General features: G+C 40.8%; 1 protein-coding gene across 11 annotated transcripts in view; it reads right to left on the reverse strand.

The window, feature by feature from the left end:
• Positions 1 to 2,411: 2,411 nt before the first annotated feature.
• Positions 2,412 to 18,729, reverse strand: part of TAMM41 (TAM41 mitochondrial translocator assembly and maintenance homolog) — a 61,907-nt gene continuing 45,589 nt past the window's right edge. For 7 of the 11 annotated variants that reach the window (XR_013527510.1, XR_013527509.1, XM_002758637.4 and 4 more), the window contains one exon: positions 2,412 to 2,548. Coding sequence is in view for 9 of the 11 variants with exons in the window: in XM_002758637.4 (XP_002758683.1) it covers positions 2,472 to 2,548 (77 nt within the window). In the remaining 2 variants the exon portion in view is untranslated. The other 4 variants (XM_035273662.3, XM_078351663.1, XM_078351664.1 and 1 more) reach the window with 3 other exon arrangements.

Here is an 18,729-nt window from a genome sequence, read left to right on the forward strand (position 1 = left end):
GGTTGTGTGAGAAAAGATTCTACACCGGAGTCTGGAGGCCAGGGTTCAAGCCCCAGCAATGTTACTCACATATGTTATGACCCCAGGCAGTCACTTCCTCTCCAGAGGCCTCAGGTTCCATAGCTGAAGAGTGACCCTGGTGTTCTGTGCTCCAATTAGCATCTACTTGAAAAAGTGTCTACTTTGGGAATATAAAAAGCTCTATCAGATACAGTGGACAGAAGTTTAAGGAAAATAAAGCCAGATTGTAGAGGGTCTTGAATAGGCTGAGGAAAATTTCTTATTTTTATCCCATAAGCAGTGGAGAATCATTTTGTCACCCAGGCTAGAGTACAGGGGCACTAAGATCACTGCAGCCTTGACCTCCTGGGCTCAAAAGATCCTCCTTCCCAGATGGCTGGGACCACAGGCATGTGCCACCACATCCAACTAATTAAAAAAAAAATATATATATATATATTTTTTTTTTTGAGACAGAGTTTCGCTCTTGTCACCCAGGCTGGAGTGCAATGGCGTGATCTTGGCTCACGGCAACCTCCGCCTCCTGGGTTCAGGCAATTCTCCTGCCTCAGCCTCCCCAGTAGTTGGGACTACAGGCACGTGCCACCACGCCCAGCTAATTTTTTTGTATTTTTAGTAGAGACGGGGTTTCACCATGTTGACCAGGATGGTCTCGATCTCTTGACCTTGTGATCCACCCGCCTCTGCCTCCCAAAGTGCTGGGATTACAGGTGTGAGTCACGGCGCCCAGCCCAATTAAAAAATATATTTTTTTGTAGTGATGTGGTCTTGCTATGTTGCCCAGGATGCTCCTGAATTCCTGGGCTCAAGGAACTCTCCAGCCTCAGCCTTCCAAAGTGCCTGGACCCAGAAGGTGGAGGTTGCAGTGAACCGAGATTGCACCATTGCACTCCAGCCTGGGCAACAAAGGCCTCCAAAAAAAAAAAAAGGAAAACAAAAGAAAACAATAACAAAACTAACAATACAAAGGAACCACAGTAGCAATAAACATTTGCTCAATGCTAGGCCCAAGGTACTACCCTAAGTGTTCTACATAGGTGAGTGCACAGAACAGCATAACTGAGGTAGTTTGTAGTGCTATTTCCATCTCACAGACAGTGAAACTATTCAGAGGCTCAGTAACTTGCCCAAAGTCACACAGCTGGTCAGTAGTGGGGATGAGATGTAACTCAGTTTGGCTGAATCTGAAGTCTGCACTCTCACTATGCTGTGGGTTGGAGTGAGCTGCACCCAAAAGTAAACAAAAAGTAAGTAGACAGAGATTGTTCAAATTGTACAAGAAAGCCTATGAGTCTGTACTAGAATACTTGGCAATGGAAATACAGAGTGTGAGGTGGGACAAAGATGATTTGAAGAAAAAAAAAGACAAGCTAAGGTTCGGTTGAATAGATTGGTATGGCTTATGAGGTGGATGAGGTGGGAGGAGGTGGTTGCTTCCCAACAGCCTTTCCTCCTCAGTTCCCATTTAAGTGTTTGCTCCTTCTCTGAAGCCTGTGGGCCGGAGGGGAGGGAAGTTACCTCTTGGGCTGGGGCTAGTGGTTCAGGCCTGAGCCTATCAGCTTAGTTCCATCCTTTGTCCACTTACTGGCTCTGGGGTGGGCATGTCACCCAACAGCATCCATGAAACCAAACAGAGGCTTACTACGGGCTGTTGGGAAGGTTTCTTGCTTTTCTAAGAGGTCATCTGAAAGGAGTCTTCTCTGTGGCTCCTACTTGTGATGTGGAAGCACACAGCACTTGAAGCTGCTGCCAGCATTTCTCATGACAGAGCAAAGCCAGCTTCAGCACGATGCTAACATTGCAGAAGGCAGAGAGATGGAGAGAAAGTGGGGTGAACGATTCTGTTCTTTGTTGTTCAAAGCACTCTGCAGTGGGTTTCCTGTTGTCCAAACATGTCCTAACTTCACAATAAGGCAGGCTCTGCAAGGTGTCTGTCCAGGCTCCTCACCCAAAAGTCACTGCCATACACTTTCATGGAGAACAAAGAAAAACACAAAAAGCCTAGATCCAGGGAAATGTTGATGTGATACTTGGGAGCCCTTGCTGGAAAAAAAAAAAAAAAAACAGGCTGGAGACTAGAGACATAATAAGCCAGGCAGAGAAAGCCAAGCTTCCCCAGCCTATAAGCTTCCTGGGCTGCGTGTTCACAGCATACATGCAACTCGTCATGTCTGACTCTCACGTACCTACAGAATGCAGGCCACAGGTAAAGCTATTCTGCAGGATCCACATGGCTTTGTACATGGAGAGGATTCTTTTCTTCTAATGCTAAGCCCTCTAATATGTTTGTCCCAACTGGATAAATGATGCATACATTTAGAAAACCAAGTATTATACAAATAAGGGTATCTTCAGATTCAAGTAATGGGTCAAAGTAACAAACACTGTTCTGTGAAAAAGAATTAAACACTTTATTTATCTATATATATCATATATGAAAGCGAGCAATATCAGGACGTTTTCCTCAGCCACCCTGTCCACATTTTGTGCAGTTTTAGTGAACTATAAATCACTGACTTCTTCATACCTAAAAGAGAAAACATGAGAGAGTAAGAAAATGGAGGCTTGTTGAGTGGATGCTCAGAGTTTCAGTGACATTCTGAACAGAGACTTGTCTTTGCAGGACGGCACTGAGAGGCCAATCGGTGGGCTCTAGGAAATCAAGGATCTGAAGGTGATTAAAGGTCACTGTGATGTAGGGGGAAAGGATTCTGATTTCAGCATTTTCTGACTTAGGGGTATGGATGCCAATGATTCCTAAGTTACTGGGATAACTGATCCTTTTGAGTTATGAACATATTGGCAGCCTCTGAATTCAGTAGCTCTTTCAAAAGCTAGGACAAGGACAAGACTCTGTATGCCACTGGGCTCCCGTTCTCTCCCAGGCCTAAATTCCAACTCCAGCTCACTGTCTCTTTGTCACTATGAAAACCACCTGTCTGCCTATGACAAATGCTGTTCCCATCACTTTCTGCCTCATTGACTTGGAATCCCTGTTTAGATTTCTTCTCTAGGAAGTGCCTCCCTGGACCCCCAGGGTGGCCCCACACCATCTATGCTCACTCGACACACTGTGCAGTACATGTTGGCTGATTCACCCATGCCTCTGCTGGGACTGGGAGCTTCCTGAAGACAGGGACCTTGTCCTATTTACCTAGGTGGCCCCGTCGCCTAGTACATGACCCAGAACACAGCAGGTGCTCTGTAAAAGCTTTTGAAGTGACAGGACAAATGTGCCTCATTCAAACAGCTAGACCCCTAGCACCCCCATCTGCTTAGTCACGAGTATGTGATGAAACTGGAGAAAGGCCCTCCGGAGGCTTAGGGGAAAGAAGTAAAATGGGATAAAATAAATGGGCGCTATTTGTCAGATCTAAGAGTATCCTATTTGTGGATACTATTATGGACTCAATTTCCTTTGTGTTGAGGGTGAGATCAATCAGTTTGTGTTTCAGGGTGTGGCCCAAAGACACGAACAGTCTTTTTCACTGTGAGACACAAACTGTGATCTGTGCTATGAGAGTGAAGTGCACACCCCTGGCAGTGCACTTTGGTGAGCATGATTGACAAGGTAATAGGATTCGCTCTGGACACACCTAGCACTGGGGTTTGAGTGATGGCTTGAAAATACCTGGCCCTGTTAGCTATAAACTGCCTAGTCCACTTAGAGCCTTGGAAAAGCTGAGTGCAGACCGTGGCAAGGGAGCAGTAAAATCATTAACGAATACTTCTAGATACTCTGGCTTGGTCTGTCTACAAGCTGTCTACAAGTTGCAAACCAACATAACCTAGTCAACAAACTCTGAGTTCCTTTCCCTGACTCCACCCCTTTTCATTTTCTCCCTGGAGCAACCACTCTGGTAAACCTCACCCACTTGAGCACTGAGACTAGAAACTTATTACATAAGATGCTTTTTAAAATTCCAGCCAGAATCAACAAAAAGATCAAGCCGAACACAGGATAGTTGCACATGGAAAGGTTCATATAGCAACCCCAGGGCACTAAGTCACAGCTAGAGGAGGATGCATGGACCATGCTAATACCCAGGTCAACTTCAAAAAAACTTAGTTGTAGACTCCTTGGAGCTCAAACATTTGAGGTAAATACATAAACTAAAAGAGTGTCATCATGTCCATGTAGCCATTTTTTTGCTGCTAGTGGACAGAAATCTCCCTTGACTAAAACAATCTCCCTTTCATGGCTCTGCCAGTGAGATATTCTCAGAATGACTGCAGCAGGGAAATCTGTTAGAGACAGCACTAGAATTGGAGTCAAGAGACCTGGACTCTAGTTCCAGGTGGGCCACAAACCAACAGTGGTCTTTCCATGGGCCTCAATTTCCTTATCTGTAAAATGACTGGGTTGGAATAGATGAGGGGTTTTTTAACAAGGGGTCCATAGATAAGCGTGGTGTCTGTGAACTCCCTAACACTGCAGGGAAATCTGCTGTGTGTGTGCATATGTGCACTTCTGTGCAGGGTGTCCAGAGTTCTAATCAGATTTTCACAGGAATCCTGGATTTGCAAAAGGCTAAGAACCAACAGATCAGAATGAAGAGTCTTTTCTGCCTTAACATTATCAACAAAGGTGGAGAAGTTAAATTTCATGATTTTGGAATAGGCAGTAATTTTCTAAATAGGACACAAAAAAACTGCTAAACATACAGAAGACAAAATGGATAAAATTGGACTACATCAAATTAGGAACTTCTTTTCACCAAAAGACACCATTAAGAGGGTGAAATGACAAGCCACAGAGTGGGGGATTTTGGCATCACATGTATCCAACAATGGAGTTGTGCTCTGACTACCAGAGGGAATTCAGTAAGAAAAACAGACAACTCAGTAGGAAGATAAGCAAAAGACTAGAATAGATGCTTCACAAAAGAGCATATTCAAGTAAACAAATGAAAAATGCTCAACTTCCTCAGTCATCAGGAAAATGTAAATTAAAAGCCCAGTATGGTACCACTAGTCACCCACCAGAGTGCCTAAAATGAAAAAGACCTATACAAGTATTCAGGGAGATGCTGCAACAGGAAGTCTGCTAGTGCAAGTATAAATGTGGACAATTGTTTAGCAGTTTCTACTAAGGCCGAACAGTCACATGCTTTATCATCCAGAAATTCAGTACATACCTGACAGAGACTTGTAATAGTTCCAAGCAGGAACAAACCAAGTATCCATCTATAGTATAAATTGTGGTATATTCACACAGCGGAATACTGCACAGAGCAGAAATGAACCACTGTTACTCATAACAACATGATGAATCTCATTGATGTTATAAATGTTGTGAACAGGGAAAGACACAAAAGAGGACATGCTTATACACAGTTCAAAAATGGGTAAAACAAAATTGTGGCATTGGGAGTCATGCTGCTGCTTACTCTCAGAGAAGAAATGCCTGTGATGGGCATGAGGGGCACTGGGAACTGGCAAGGCTGTATTTCTTCACCTGGCACTAGGTCTATGAGGTGTTCCCTTGGTGAAAATTCATTAGACTTATGATTTTTGCACTTTTCTGTATATGTGGAGATATTTTCTACTACCAGAAAATTCAGAATCTTTCATTTATTCAGTCACACATGGAACAAGTATTTATTGAGCATCTGTATAAGCAAGACACTGAACTAGTTGCTAGGGATACTGGTACGGACAACAGCTATGGTCTGTGCCCTCAGAGAGTCCACAATCCACATAATTCTACTAGGTCTATATCACTTGCTTCTTCTTCTTCTTCTTTTTTTTTTTTTTTAAGAGACAGGGTCTCACTCTGTCGCCCAGGTTGGAGTGCACTTGCATAATCAAAGCTCACTGGAGCCTCAACCTTCTGGGCTCAAGAGATCCTCTCACCTCATCTTCCTGAGTAGCTGGGACTGCAGGCACGTAACACCACACCCGGCTAATTTTATTTTTGTAGCGATGAGGTCTTGCTTTGTTGCCCAGGCTGGTCTTGAACCCTTGGCCTCAAGCCATCCTTCCACCTTAGCCTCCCAAAGTGCTAGGATTACAGGTGTGAGCCACTGTGCCCAGATTATATTAAGCTTACGCTTTCTATAGGAAAGGATGATGACTTATAAATTTTGTTCACTCCTTCCCCAATGGATAAAGATGCAACATCTCTTTAGTTACATCCCCTGTAGAGAGATCCTTATTTATCTAAAGCTAGTCATTATAACTTCTGGTTAGTATCTAAAGTCAGGATTTTGTTTTAGAAGCATGCAGAAAGCTATGTCACTATATGGCTTGTAAGAATTTTCTTCTGATTTCCAGCTTGTTTCACATGATGTACAGCAAAGTTAATATGTAAGACTATGCACTCCCCATGTGATCTTGAACAGATGGGTCTACTGACAGACAAACTCTCCATGAAACAATGTGAGACAGAAATAGGGCTAGGCTGTGAAAGATTTTTACCTTTTCATAATTTTACATGTCAGACCTTTGAGATAAAATTAGTAATCCCCAAAACATTCTTCCAATTCATTTCCAACCATAGGCAGATATACCTACAAAGAAAATCTCTTCTAAGGCAAAAGTACAACTTATTTTTAAGAACTTGCAGGCTTAAGCGATAAGCAAATCGGCATCAGAGCAGCAGTGTTCTTCCAATTTAAATATATAGGTACCAACAAATGGAAGAAATGTTTCAGTTGTAAGAAACCAGAAGCAGAGGATAATGACTAATCTGTTCTACTGTGTTCCTGGAAAAGGCTGCTAAGGATCAACTGAGGCATGCCAGAAGCCTTTTGGAAACAAGACTTAACCTGTCTTGTTAATGTAGTTGAATCTTTTGAAGTTAGAGAGGTAAAGAGGTATTTGTTCCCAGAGTTAATTCTGATTGACCACAAAGTCAGGTGGGAAAAAATAAGATTTAAAAACTAAACTCATCATCCTTGCCCAACCTCCCCCTCTGCTCAGGGAAATGAATGAATGGCTCTACTGCTTCCCAGGCCAAAAACCTGGGAGTTAGTTCTGACTCTTCCTTCATGTCCCATATCTCTTTAGTCACCAACACCCAGTCGTTGCGTTCTAAACACTGCAAATCTTTCCTCTCTGAACCGCAATGACCTGAGTTGAGGCTCTGTGACTCCTCAGCTGACTGGCTGCAGCCACATCTACTGGATCTCCCTAGCAACAGTTTTACTGTCCTTCCATTTGATTTCTATACTCCAGCTAAAGTACTCTTTCTGCAGTCCGACAGTGACTTCCCTCCACCTTCAAAAGAAACCCTGAACTGCTTAACATGGCTTTTAAAGTCTTTGTCTGGCCCCTGCTTATCTCTCCACCTGATCACTAAACTCCCCCATTTCTTGCCTATCTATTTCCATACCAGAGTATTCAGTTTCACTTCTCTCCACTTGGGTTAGAAATTTTATAAAAGGCTGCTGCTCAGAATATTCAGTTTGCTTAGCTGGTCTTTTGTTACCAGTTTGAGATGTGAGGTCATCTGCTGCTACCACGAAAGGAGGAACAGGCAAGTTTTAGGAGGCTTAATAGTCTTTTGCTACTCCTGAGCTGGCTGGCTTCAGGTGCTGATCTGATGAGAATGATGTTATTCTACTAACAGCACAGTCTGAGGGAAATTAAAATGATTTGCTAAATAATCAACTCCCAGGCTAAAGGAAAAGAAAAACAGTGACTGGTTTTGGAAACAATTCTCTACTCACATTTGAACATGAGTGTAGGTGATGGTCAGGGATTTTTTAATGGAATTAATAAAGACAGAGTATCAGTCAGACTGCACTGAGGACATACTGCCATGTTATCTACATCGTTTACTAGGAAGGGCAGTCCTCCAAGCTGGTTATAGACGCCTGGCTGCCATCTTTTGTAGAAGTAGAGTGAAATTTAGCTCTACATTCATCTAAATGTATAAAGCACCTGTTGGATAACAGAGTGAACGCTCTCATGTAAGCCTCAGAACATCTTGTGAGTTGGGTATTAGTATTCCTACCACCTCGCAGAAGAGAGAATAACATACCATAGCCATAGAGTGAAGAAATGATCATCAGAACCCCAAACCCTATCCTCCTTCACTAAGCTGATTCCCTGCATTTGACTGAATTTGACCTTCATATTGGCTGGCTCAGGGGAAGACCGAATCTTACTTTTTATGCCATTTATGAGTAGAGGGCTGCACAGGGGAGGGGAGTAATAGCTACAAAAGAATAAAAAATAAAACCAAATATGCTGGGGTTTTCTCATCCTACAGATGGCATATGAGCTGGCTGAAAAACTGAACAGAGGCATAACTTTAGAAAGTTTGGGAAGAAGGACCTAGCAAAAGTAAGGAAGGACAGTAACAGCTGTGATGACAACAAAAAGACTCATAAAGAGCAAGGTGAATCTCAGCCCAAAAGCTCCTCTGGCTGATATGCAACTTCAGTAAAATCTCAGGATACAAAAATCAATGTGCAAAAATAACAAGCATTCCAATACACTAACAACAATCAAGCCAAGAGCCAAGTTAAGAACACAATCCCATTCACAACTGCCACAAAAAGAGTAAAATACCTAGGAATATAGCTAACCAGGGAGGTGAAAGATCTCTACAAGGAGAACTACAAAACACTGCTCAAAGAAATCAGAGGTGACACAAACAAATAGAAAACTATTCCATGTTCATAGATAGGAAAAATCAATATTGTTAAAATGACCATACTGCCCAAAGTAATTTATAGATTAAATGCTATTCCTATTAAATTACCAATGACATTCTTCATGGAACTAGAAAAAAACTATTTTAAAATTCATATAAAACAAAAAAAAAAAAGCCTGAATAGCTGAGGCAATCCTAAGCCAAAAGAACAAAGCTGGAGGCCTCATGCTACCCGACTTCAAACTGTAACTGCAGGGCGACAGTAACCAAAACAGCATGGTACTGGTATAAAAATGGACACAAAGACCAATGGAACAGAATAGGGAACCTGGAAATAAGGTTGCACACCTACAACCATCTGATCTTTGACAAAGCAGACAATAACAAGCAATGGGGAAAGAACTCCCTGTTCAATAAATGGTGCTGGGATAACTGGTTAGCCATATGCAGAAGATTAAAACTGGACCCCTTCTTTATGTAATATACAAAAATTAAGTCAAAATGGATTAAAGACTTAAATGTAAAGCTATAAAAACCCTGGAAGACAACTTAGGTAATACCATTCTAGACATAAGAACGGGCAAATATTTCATGACAAAGATGCCAAGAGCAATTACAACGAAAGCAAAAATTGAAAATGGAATCTAATTAAACTAAAGAGCTTCTGTACAGCAAAAGAACAAGAGAGTGAAGAACAGAGTGAACAGACAACCTACGAAATGGGAGAAAATTTTGCAAACTGTGCATCCAACAAAGGCCTTATATCCGGCATCTATAAGGAACCTAAACAAATTTAAAAAAACACAATCCCATTAAAAAGTGAGCAAAGGACATGAACAGACACTTTTCAAAGGAAGACATACATGCAGCCAACAATCATAGGAAAAAAAGCTCAATATCACTGATAATTAGAGAAATGCAAATCAAAATCACAATGAGATTCCATCTCACAGCAGTCAGAATGGCTGTTATTAAGTCAAAAAACAACAGATGCTGGTGAGGTTGTGGAAAAAAAGGAACGTTATACACTGCAGCCAGGAGTGTATATTAGTTCAAGCACTGTGGAAGACAATTCCTCAAAAATCTAAAAAGAGAACTACCATTTGACCCAGCAATCCCATTACTGACTGGGGTACATACAAAAAGGAATATATATCATTCTATCACAAAGACACATGCATGCATATGCTCACTGCAGCAATATTCACAACAGCAAAGACATGGAATCAACCTAAATGCCCATCAGTGGTAGCCTGGATAAAGAAAATGTGGTGCATATACACCATGGAATACTATGCAGTCACAAAAGAAGAGATCATATCCTTTGCAGAGATATGGATGGAATTAGAGGCCATTATCCTTAGCAAACTAATGCAGCAACAGAAAACCAAATGCTGCATGTTCTCTCTTATAAGTGGGAGCTAAATTATGAGAACACATAGACATATGGAACGGAACAACAGACACTGGGGCTTACTGATGGGTGGCGGATGGGAGGAGCAAGAAGATCAAGAAAAATAACTAATGGCAACTAACTAGGCTTTCTACATGGATGACAAAATAATCTGTATAACAAACCTCTATGGCACAAGTTTACCTACATAACAAATTTGCACATGTATCCCTAAACTTAAAAGTTAAAAAAAGAGAAAAGAACAGGTGGAGAAGGATAGAGGTTCTGAAGCTTACTGTGCGGATGGGGAAAGAGAAACAGGCAAACCAGCCACTTGGCGCCTATCACTGTTAGTTTATTCCAGCTGAAGACCTGGGCCAGGGGCTAATACCATTTGAATATGACATTGTAAAGAGGCTTGTTTTAAAGAGAGGTCAGGAAACTTTTAGGTAATGACACCAAAAGAAGAAAAGCCAGACACAATGCTAGATGCCTTTATTTTTCTTAAAATATAATCTCGTGGCTGGTTGCAGTGGCTTGAGCCTTTAATTCCAGCACTTTGGGAAGCTGAGGATGGAGGATGACTTGAGCCCAGGTATTTGAGATAAGCCTGGGTAACATAGTGGGATCCTGTCTCTACAAAAAACAAAAAACAAAAGAAAAAAAACATAGCCAGGTGTCATATTGCATCCCTTACACCCAGCTACTTGGGAGGCTAAGGTGGGGGGATCACACCATTGCACTCTAGCCTGGGCTAGAAACTGTCTTCAAAAAAACAAAACCAAACACAAGCAAAAAAAACAAACATAAAACACACCATTGTACTCTGGCCTGAGCTAGAACTTGTCTCCAAAAAAACAAAACCAAAAGCAAACAAAAGAAAAACAAACATAACCTTCACAACCTGGTGAAGATATTCATATTCATATGAAGTTAAAACTCAGGAAAATTAGGTAACTTGACCAAGTCACACTGGTTAGGTTGTAATTTGAACTTTAGTCTCGGGGGCTCACAAACCTCTGCCCTCAGCACTATGCTAGGAAGCCTTTGTCTCAGCCCTTGGTCATCATAAACAGAGGAGCCAGAGCATAAGGCCAGTTAGCCTACAGAATCTGGAGGGGTGCTCATCACTTTCCATGGTTTATGTCACCTCAGTGTGAGGTTACATACATTCTGTCACTCTGGACTTCCACAATGCAATGTGGCATCTTTAGAAGTGAAGAAAAAAGCTGAATAAGAAGAGAGGTTAAACGTTTAGAAAATCTATTAAGGGAAATAATCATTGAAAGTTTCCTAAGTCTGGCAAATGTGTCAGATAGCCAGATACAAGGACCCAATGATCCCCAGGTGAATATACTGCAAAAAGGACTTCAACACAGCATATTATAATCAGAAGGTCTACAGTCAAAGTTAAAGAAAAAAATTTAAAATTAGCAAGAGAAAAGCATCTAGTCACCCACAAAGGAAACGTCATCTGACGAACAGTAGACTTTTTGGCAGAAACCTTGAAGGCCAGGAGGGAATGGGATAGCATTTTCAAAGTGCTAAAGGGAAAAACCCTGTCAGCCAAGAATTTTATATCCTGCTAGAATAAGCTTCATAAATGAAAGAGATTAGTCTTTTCCAGGCAAACAAACACACTGAGGGAATTTGTCACCATTAGACCAGCCCTATAGGAAATGCTCAAAAGAGTCTTAAACATGGAAACAAAGCATTGATATACACCATCACAAATGTGCAGAAATATAAAAATCATAGTTCTTATAAAACAATCATACAAATGAGGAAAAGAAATAAATAACACCATGACAGAATTTCATCAAACCACAAGGACAAAAAGGCAGGAAAAAAAAGAAAGAAAACAAAGAATTTATAAAATAACTTGAAAACAATGAACTCTATGACAGAAACAAGGCCTCACATATCAATATTAACCTAAAATGTAAATGGATTAAATGCTTCACTTAAAAGATACAGACTGGCAGAATGGATTAAAAAACTACAATCCAACTATATGCTACCTACAAGAAACTCACCTTACCTGTGAAGACAAAAATAGACTGAAAGTAAAGGGGTGAAAAAAGATACTCCATGCAAAATAAAACCAAAAGGAGAGCTATAGGTATATCAGATAAAACAAACTCTAAATCAAAAAGAGTTAAAAAAAAAAAAAAAGGACTAAGAAGGTCATTATATAATGAAAAAGGGATCAGTTCAGCAAGAGGGTATAGCAAATCCTAATATATGTGCACCCAACATAGGAACGCCCAAATTCACAAAACAAGTATTAATTATTAGCTCTAAAGAAAGAGACAGATAACAATACAGTAACAGTGAGGGACTTCAATATTCCACTCACAGCACTATATAGACCATCAAGACAAAAAATTTATAAAGAAACATTGGACTTTAGACAAAACAGACTTAACAGACATTTACAGAACATTCTACCCAACATCTACAGAATATACATTCTTTTCATCAGCACATAAAACATTCCGCAAGCATGGGCTACATAGGGAGACTCTGTCTCTACAAAAAAAATAAATTTAGCCAGGCGTGGTGGTATGTGCTATAATCCCAGCTACTCAGGAGGCTACAGTAAGCCATGATCATACCACTGCACTCCACCGTGGGTAACAGAGCAAGACACTGTCTCAACAAAGAAAAAAAAAAAGAAGAAACAGTTTTCAAGATAGATCCACACATCAGGCTACAAAACAAGTCTTAACAAACTTTTAAAAATCAGAATCAAGTATCTTCTCAGACAACAGAAGAATAAAGCTAGAAATCAACATAAGAGGGACTTCAGAAATGATACGAATACATGGAAATTAAACAGCACTCACCTAAATGATCACTGGGTCAACAAAGATTTTTTGTTTTTTCCTGAGACGGTCTTGCTGTGTCACCCAGGCTGAAGTGCAGTGGCACAATCATGGCTCACTGTAGCCTCAAACTCCTTTGGCTCAAGTGATCCTCTTGAGCTGGGACTACAGGCACATACCACCATGCCCGGCTAATTTTTTGTAGAGATGGGGTTTTTCCATGTTGTCCAGGCTGGTTTCAAAATCCTAGGCTCAAGCAATCCACCCACCTCAGACTCCCAAACTGCTGGGATTCTGAGATCCCAGGCAGATCACTAGGTCAGGAGTTTGAGACCAGCCTGGCCAACATAGTGAAACATCATCTCTACTAAAAACACAAAAATTAGCTGGGTGTGGTGGCAGGCACCTGTAATCCCAGCTACTTGGGAGGCTGAGGCAAGAGAATTGCTTGAACCTGAGAGGTGGAGGTTGCAGTGAGCCGAGATTGTACCACTGCACTCCAGCCTGGGTGATAGAGCTAGACTCAGTCTCCAACAAAAAAGTAGGAAGATTAACAACCTAAAGCCATACCTCAAGGAACAAGAGAAACAAGAAGAAACTAAAGCCAAAGCTAGCAGAAGAAAAGAAAAATGAAGATAAGAGCAGAACTAAATGAAATAGAGACCAAAAAACAATAGTAAGGATCAACAAAATGAAAAGTTGTGGTCAGGTGCAGTGGCTCAGGTCTGTAATCTCTGCACTTTGGAAGCCTGAGGCAGGCAGAAACCTTGATTCCAGGAGTTCAAGACCAGCCAGGGTAACGTGGCAAAATCCCATCTTGACAAAAAATATAAAAGTTAGCCAGGCATGGAAGTGTGCACCTGCAGTCCTAGCTACTCAGGAGGTTGAGGTGGGAGGATCGCTTAGCCTGGAAGACAAAGGTTGTAGTAAGCCAAGATTGTACCACTGCACTCTAGCCTGGGTGACAGAGTCAGAGCCTGACAAAAAAGAAAAAAAAAAAAAGAAATAAGAAAAAAAAAATGATGGTTCTTTGAAAGATACACAAAATTGATAAACCACTAGCCAAGACTAATCAAGACAAGAAGAGATACAAACACAATCAGAAATGAAAAAGGAGACATTACAACCGATACCACAGAAATACAAAAAATCATCAGAGACTATTATAAACAACTATATGCCCACAAACTAGAAAACTTAGAGGAAAGGGATAAATTCATGGAAATAATCTCCAAGAGTGAATGAGGAAGACATAGAATATCTGAAAAGACCAGTAATGAGTTGCAAGATTGAATCAGTAATAAAAATCTCCCAATAACAACAAAAACCTCAGGACCAGATAGATACATAGCTGAACTTGACCAAACACACAAAAGAATGAATACCAATCCTCCTGAAACCATTCTAAAAAGATCAAGGAGGGAATTCCCCCTAACTCATTCTATGAGGCCAGTATCACCTTAGTACTAAAACCAGACAAGGACACAACACCATCAAAAAAGAAAATTATAGCCCAATATCCCTGATGAACACAGACACAAAAATCCTCAACGAAATAGTAGCAAATTAAATCTAATAGCACATCAAAAAGAGAATATGCTATGATCAGGCAGGATTTATCCCAGGGATGCAAGGATGGTTCAATATACATAAATCAATAAATGTGATACATCACATAAACAGAAATAAGGGCAAAAACCATATGATCGTCTCACTAGAAGCAGAAAAAGCATTCAATACGCTGGGCACAGTGACTCACGCCTGTAATTTCAGCACTTTGGGAGGCCATGGCAGGCAGATTGCTTGAGATCAGGAGTTCAAGACCAGGCTGGCCAACAGGGTGAAACTCTGATTTTACTAAAAATACAAAAATTAGCCAGGCGTGCTGATACGTGTGCCTGTAGTTCCACCTACTCGTGAGGCTGAGGCAGTAGAACTGCTTGAACCCAGGAGGCAGAGGTTGCAGTGAGCTGAGATTGTACCACTGCACTCCAGCCTGGCTGACAGCACAAGACTTCGTCTCAAAAATAAAATAAAATAAAGTTCAACATCCTTTCCTGATAAAAATCCTCAACAAATTGGGCACAGAATTTGTGCCTCAACATAATAAAGATCATATGTGACAAAAACCACACCTAGCATCATACTTGATAGGGAAGAATTGAAAGCACTCCCTGTAAGAACTGGAACAATACAAACATGTCCACTTTTACCACTGTTACACAACACAACACTGGAAGTTCTCACAAGTAGAATTGGGCAAGAAAAAAGTTAAAAGTATCCATATGGAGGCCGAGCATGGTGGCTTACATCTGTAATCCCAGCACTATGGGAGGCTGAGGCAGGCAGATCATGAGGTCAGGAGTTGGAGACCAGCCTGACCAACAGAGTGAAACCCCATTTCTACTAAAAATACAAAAATTAGCCAGGCATGGTGGTGCATGCGTGTAGTCCCAGCTACTTGGGAGGCTTAGGCAGGAGAATCACTTCAACACGGGAAGTGGAGGTTGTGGTAAGCTGAGATGGCGACACTGCACTCCAGCCTGGGCAAAAGAGCGAGAACTCTGTCAAACAAAACAAAACAAAACAAAACAAAACAGCCATATGGGAAAAGAGGAAGTCCAATTATGCCTATTGCTGATATGATCTTATACCTAGAAAACCCTAAACACTCCACCAGAAAACTCTTAGATTTGATACATGAATTCAGTAAAGTTTCAGAATATAAAATTGATGTACAGAAATCTATAGCATTTCTATACATCAATAACAATCTAGCTGAAGACCAAATCAAGAAGGGAATCCCATTTATAATAGCTACAAATAAAGAAGAAAGACAACCCAGGAGTATTGTTAACCAAGGAGGTGAAAGATCTCTATAAGGAGAACTACAAAATGCTAATGAAAGAAACTGTAGATGACACAAAGGAAAAACAGCCCATACTCATGGACTGGAAGAATAAATATTGTTAAAATGACCACACTGCACAAAGCAATCTACAGATTCAATACAATCCTTATCAAATTACCAGTATCATTATTCATAGCATCAGAAAAAATAATCCTAAAATTAATAGGGAACAAAAAAAAAAGTCAAATAGCCATAGCAATCCTAAGCAAAAAGAATAAGAGCATCACATTATCTGACTTAAAATTATACTGCAAGGCTATAGTAACCGAAACAACATGGTACTGATATAAAAACAGAACAGGGCTGGGCATGGTGGCTCACACCTGTAATCCCAGCACTTTGGGAAGCCAAAGCAGGCAGATCACCTGGGGTCAGGAGTTCAAGATCAGCCTGGCCAACATGGAGAAACCCTGTTTCTGCTAAAAATATCTACTAAAAATATACTAGGCATGGTGGTGGCCACTAAACAATGTATACGCATGAACATATGGAGTAGAATGACACTGGTGACTATTAAAAGTGTGAGGATGGGAGGGGGGTGAGGGTTGAAAAATTACCCATTGGATATAATGTTCACTATTTGGGTGATGATGGGTACACTAAAAGCCAAACTTCAACACTACACAATATACACATGTAAAAAAAATGCACTTGTATTCCTTAAACATATAAAAAATTAGAAAGAAAAAAAAAGTGAAGGTGAAGCAAGCAGTAAGCATTCAGGAGAAGCAGCATCAGCACTCCCAGGCCACAAGGACAGCTGAGCTGTGGGTTCTGTAACCAACTGCTCTCTGCTGGTGAGTGGAAAGAATGGACCAAAAGTTCATTTCAGGTTGGAAGTGTCAAGGGATGATCAGGGATCTTTTTCAGCCTTTTAATAGAGAAAAATTCAAACTTAAAAAAAAACAGAAGAGTATAAAATAGCCCCATGCAACTTTACCTAGCTTTGACAATGTATCAACTCATGGCCAATCTTGTGTCATGTACCTCTTACCCATTTCCCTCTGCCATGGTTTATTTTGAAGCAAATTCCAGACATCGTATCATTCCATCTGAAATTATTTTAGTATGCATGTCTAAAAGAAAGGGGATTTTTTTTTAAAAAAAGCTCCATAACACCATCATTATCACAACTGAAAAATAATTAACAATAATTCTAATAATTCTTTATAATATGGGATGCCAAAAACAAAACAAATCATCAAGCCTCACCCAAGGAGGATCATGGCAAGGGAGAGGCAATCATGCAAAATTCAGATTAACAGCATGAATCACCCAGCTTCAGTCTTGTCCAAGTAAACTAGCAGCAACATAGATTAAATGAATATCTTAATTGGAAATGCAAAGCCACAGACCCAAATGGTAGGAAAATCTTTAGTTCAGTAGATGTGACACATGTGCTACTGAGACTTTATTGAAACTTTTTAAAATTTATAAAATAACATATATATATTATGTATAATTTTTTCTTGAGATAGGGTCTCACTCCACTCAGACTGAAATGCAGTGGTGCAATCTCAGCTCAATGCAGCCTCGACTTCCTGGGCTCAGGTGAGTCTCCTATCTCAGCCTCCTGAGTCTGGGACTACGGGGGGGCACCAATTGGCCCAACACATTTTGTGTATTTTTTATAGAGATGGAGTTCCGCCATGTTGCCCAGGCTGGTCTCCAACTCTTGGACTCAAGTGATCCTCCTGTCTTGGCCTCCTAAAGTGCTGGGATTACAGGTGTGAGCCACCATGCCTGGCCTTGTTGAATCTTCTCAAGGATTCAGGAGGGCAACAATGTCCTTGAGGGCCAAATGCTCAGAGAGGCATCCAAGTAGTTGGGCTATGAGACACTAAGAGGTGTGACCACACCTGCTCCCCAGCAATCTCAAACCCAGGGATCAGAATTAGGTTGAAAGATCATTCCCCTTTTTGGGCTACCTTTGTGCTATTTCTCCCTTTCTTGCAAATTTCTGTGAGAACGTCTGTTTCTCTTTCTAGATTATAAGCCTCTAGAATACAGTAAGGCATTTGACATGGTTTGGCTCTGCACCCCCATGCAAATCTCACCCTGAATTGTAATAATCCCCACATGTTGTGGGAGGGACCTGGGGGGGAGGTAATTGAATCATGAAGGTGGGTCTTTCCCATGCTGTTCTCATGATAGTGAATAAGTCTTGTGAGATCTGATGGTTCTATAAAGGGGAGTTCCACTGCACATGTGCTCTTGCCTACTGCCATGTAAGACATGATTTTGCTCCTCATTCGCCTTCCACCATGATTCTGAGGTCTCCCTAGCCACGTGCAACTGTGAATCAATTAAACCTCTTTCCTTTATAAATTACCCAGTCTCAGGAATGTCTTTATTAGCAGCATAAGAACAGACAAATACAGCATTATGGTCACTTTTGTATCCCGAGTGGCTGGCACATGAGAGATGCTCAATGGATGCTTGCATGAAGAAAGCCTGGACTAGAAAAGTCAATCACTTGATAAAGCCAAGTGTTGGAAAGAATGGAGAGAAAAGAGGATTCTCATACTCTGCTTGTGGGATGATGAATTGATACAGCCACTCTGGAGGACAACTAGCAATATCCAAAGAGATGTTCAAATATTTAGGCCACAAAACAAGAACAGGACACAAAAAAACAGGAGCCTTTGGAGAACAGTAAGAAAAGAAAGAGTTCCTGGAAATTACAAACACTTAACAGAAGGGTTGGAAGCTAAACTTGAGAAATTTGAGAAAATCTTCCAAAGCAGAGCAAAAGAAAAAAGAGATAAAAAATAGAAGACAAAAGAAAGAAAACCAAAGGACTAACCTAGGAGGTCCAGTACCTGAATAAAAAGAGTTCCAGAAAGAGAACAGAGAAAACAGATGGGATAAAATTAAAGAAAGAATTTAAAACATTTTCTTATATCCTTATATTCTGACTTTCCCAACCGAAAGAGCAATGAGTTCCTGGTAAAACACATAAAAACAGACT

This window comes from Callithrix jacchus, chromosome 15, assembly GCF_049354715.1.
Source record: "Callithrix jacchus isolate 240 chromosome 15, calJac240_pri, whole genome shotgun sequence".
Classification (NCBI taxonomy): domain Eukaryota; kingdom Metazoa; phylum Chordata; class Mammalia; order Primates; family Cebidae; genus Callithrix; species Callithrix jacchus.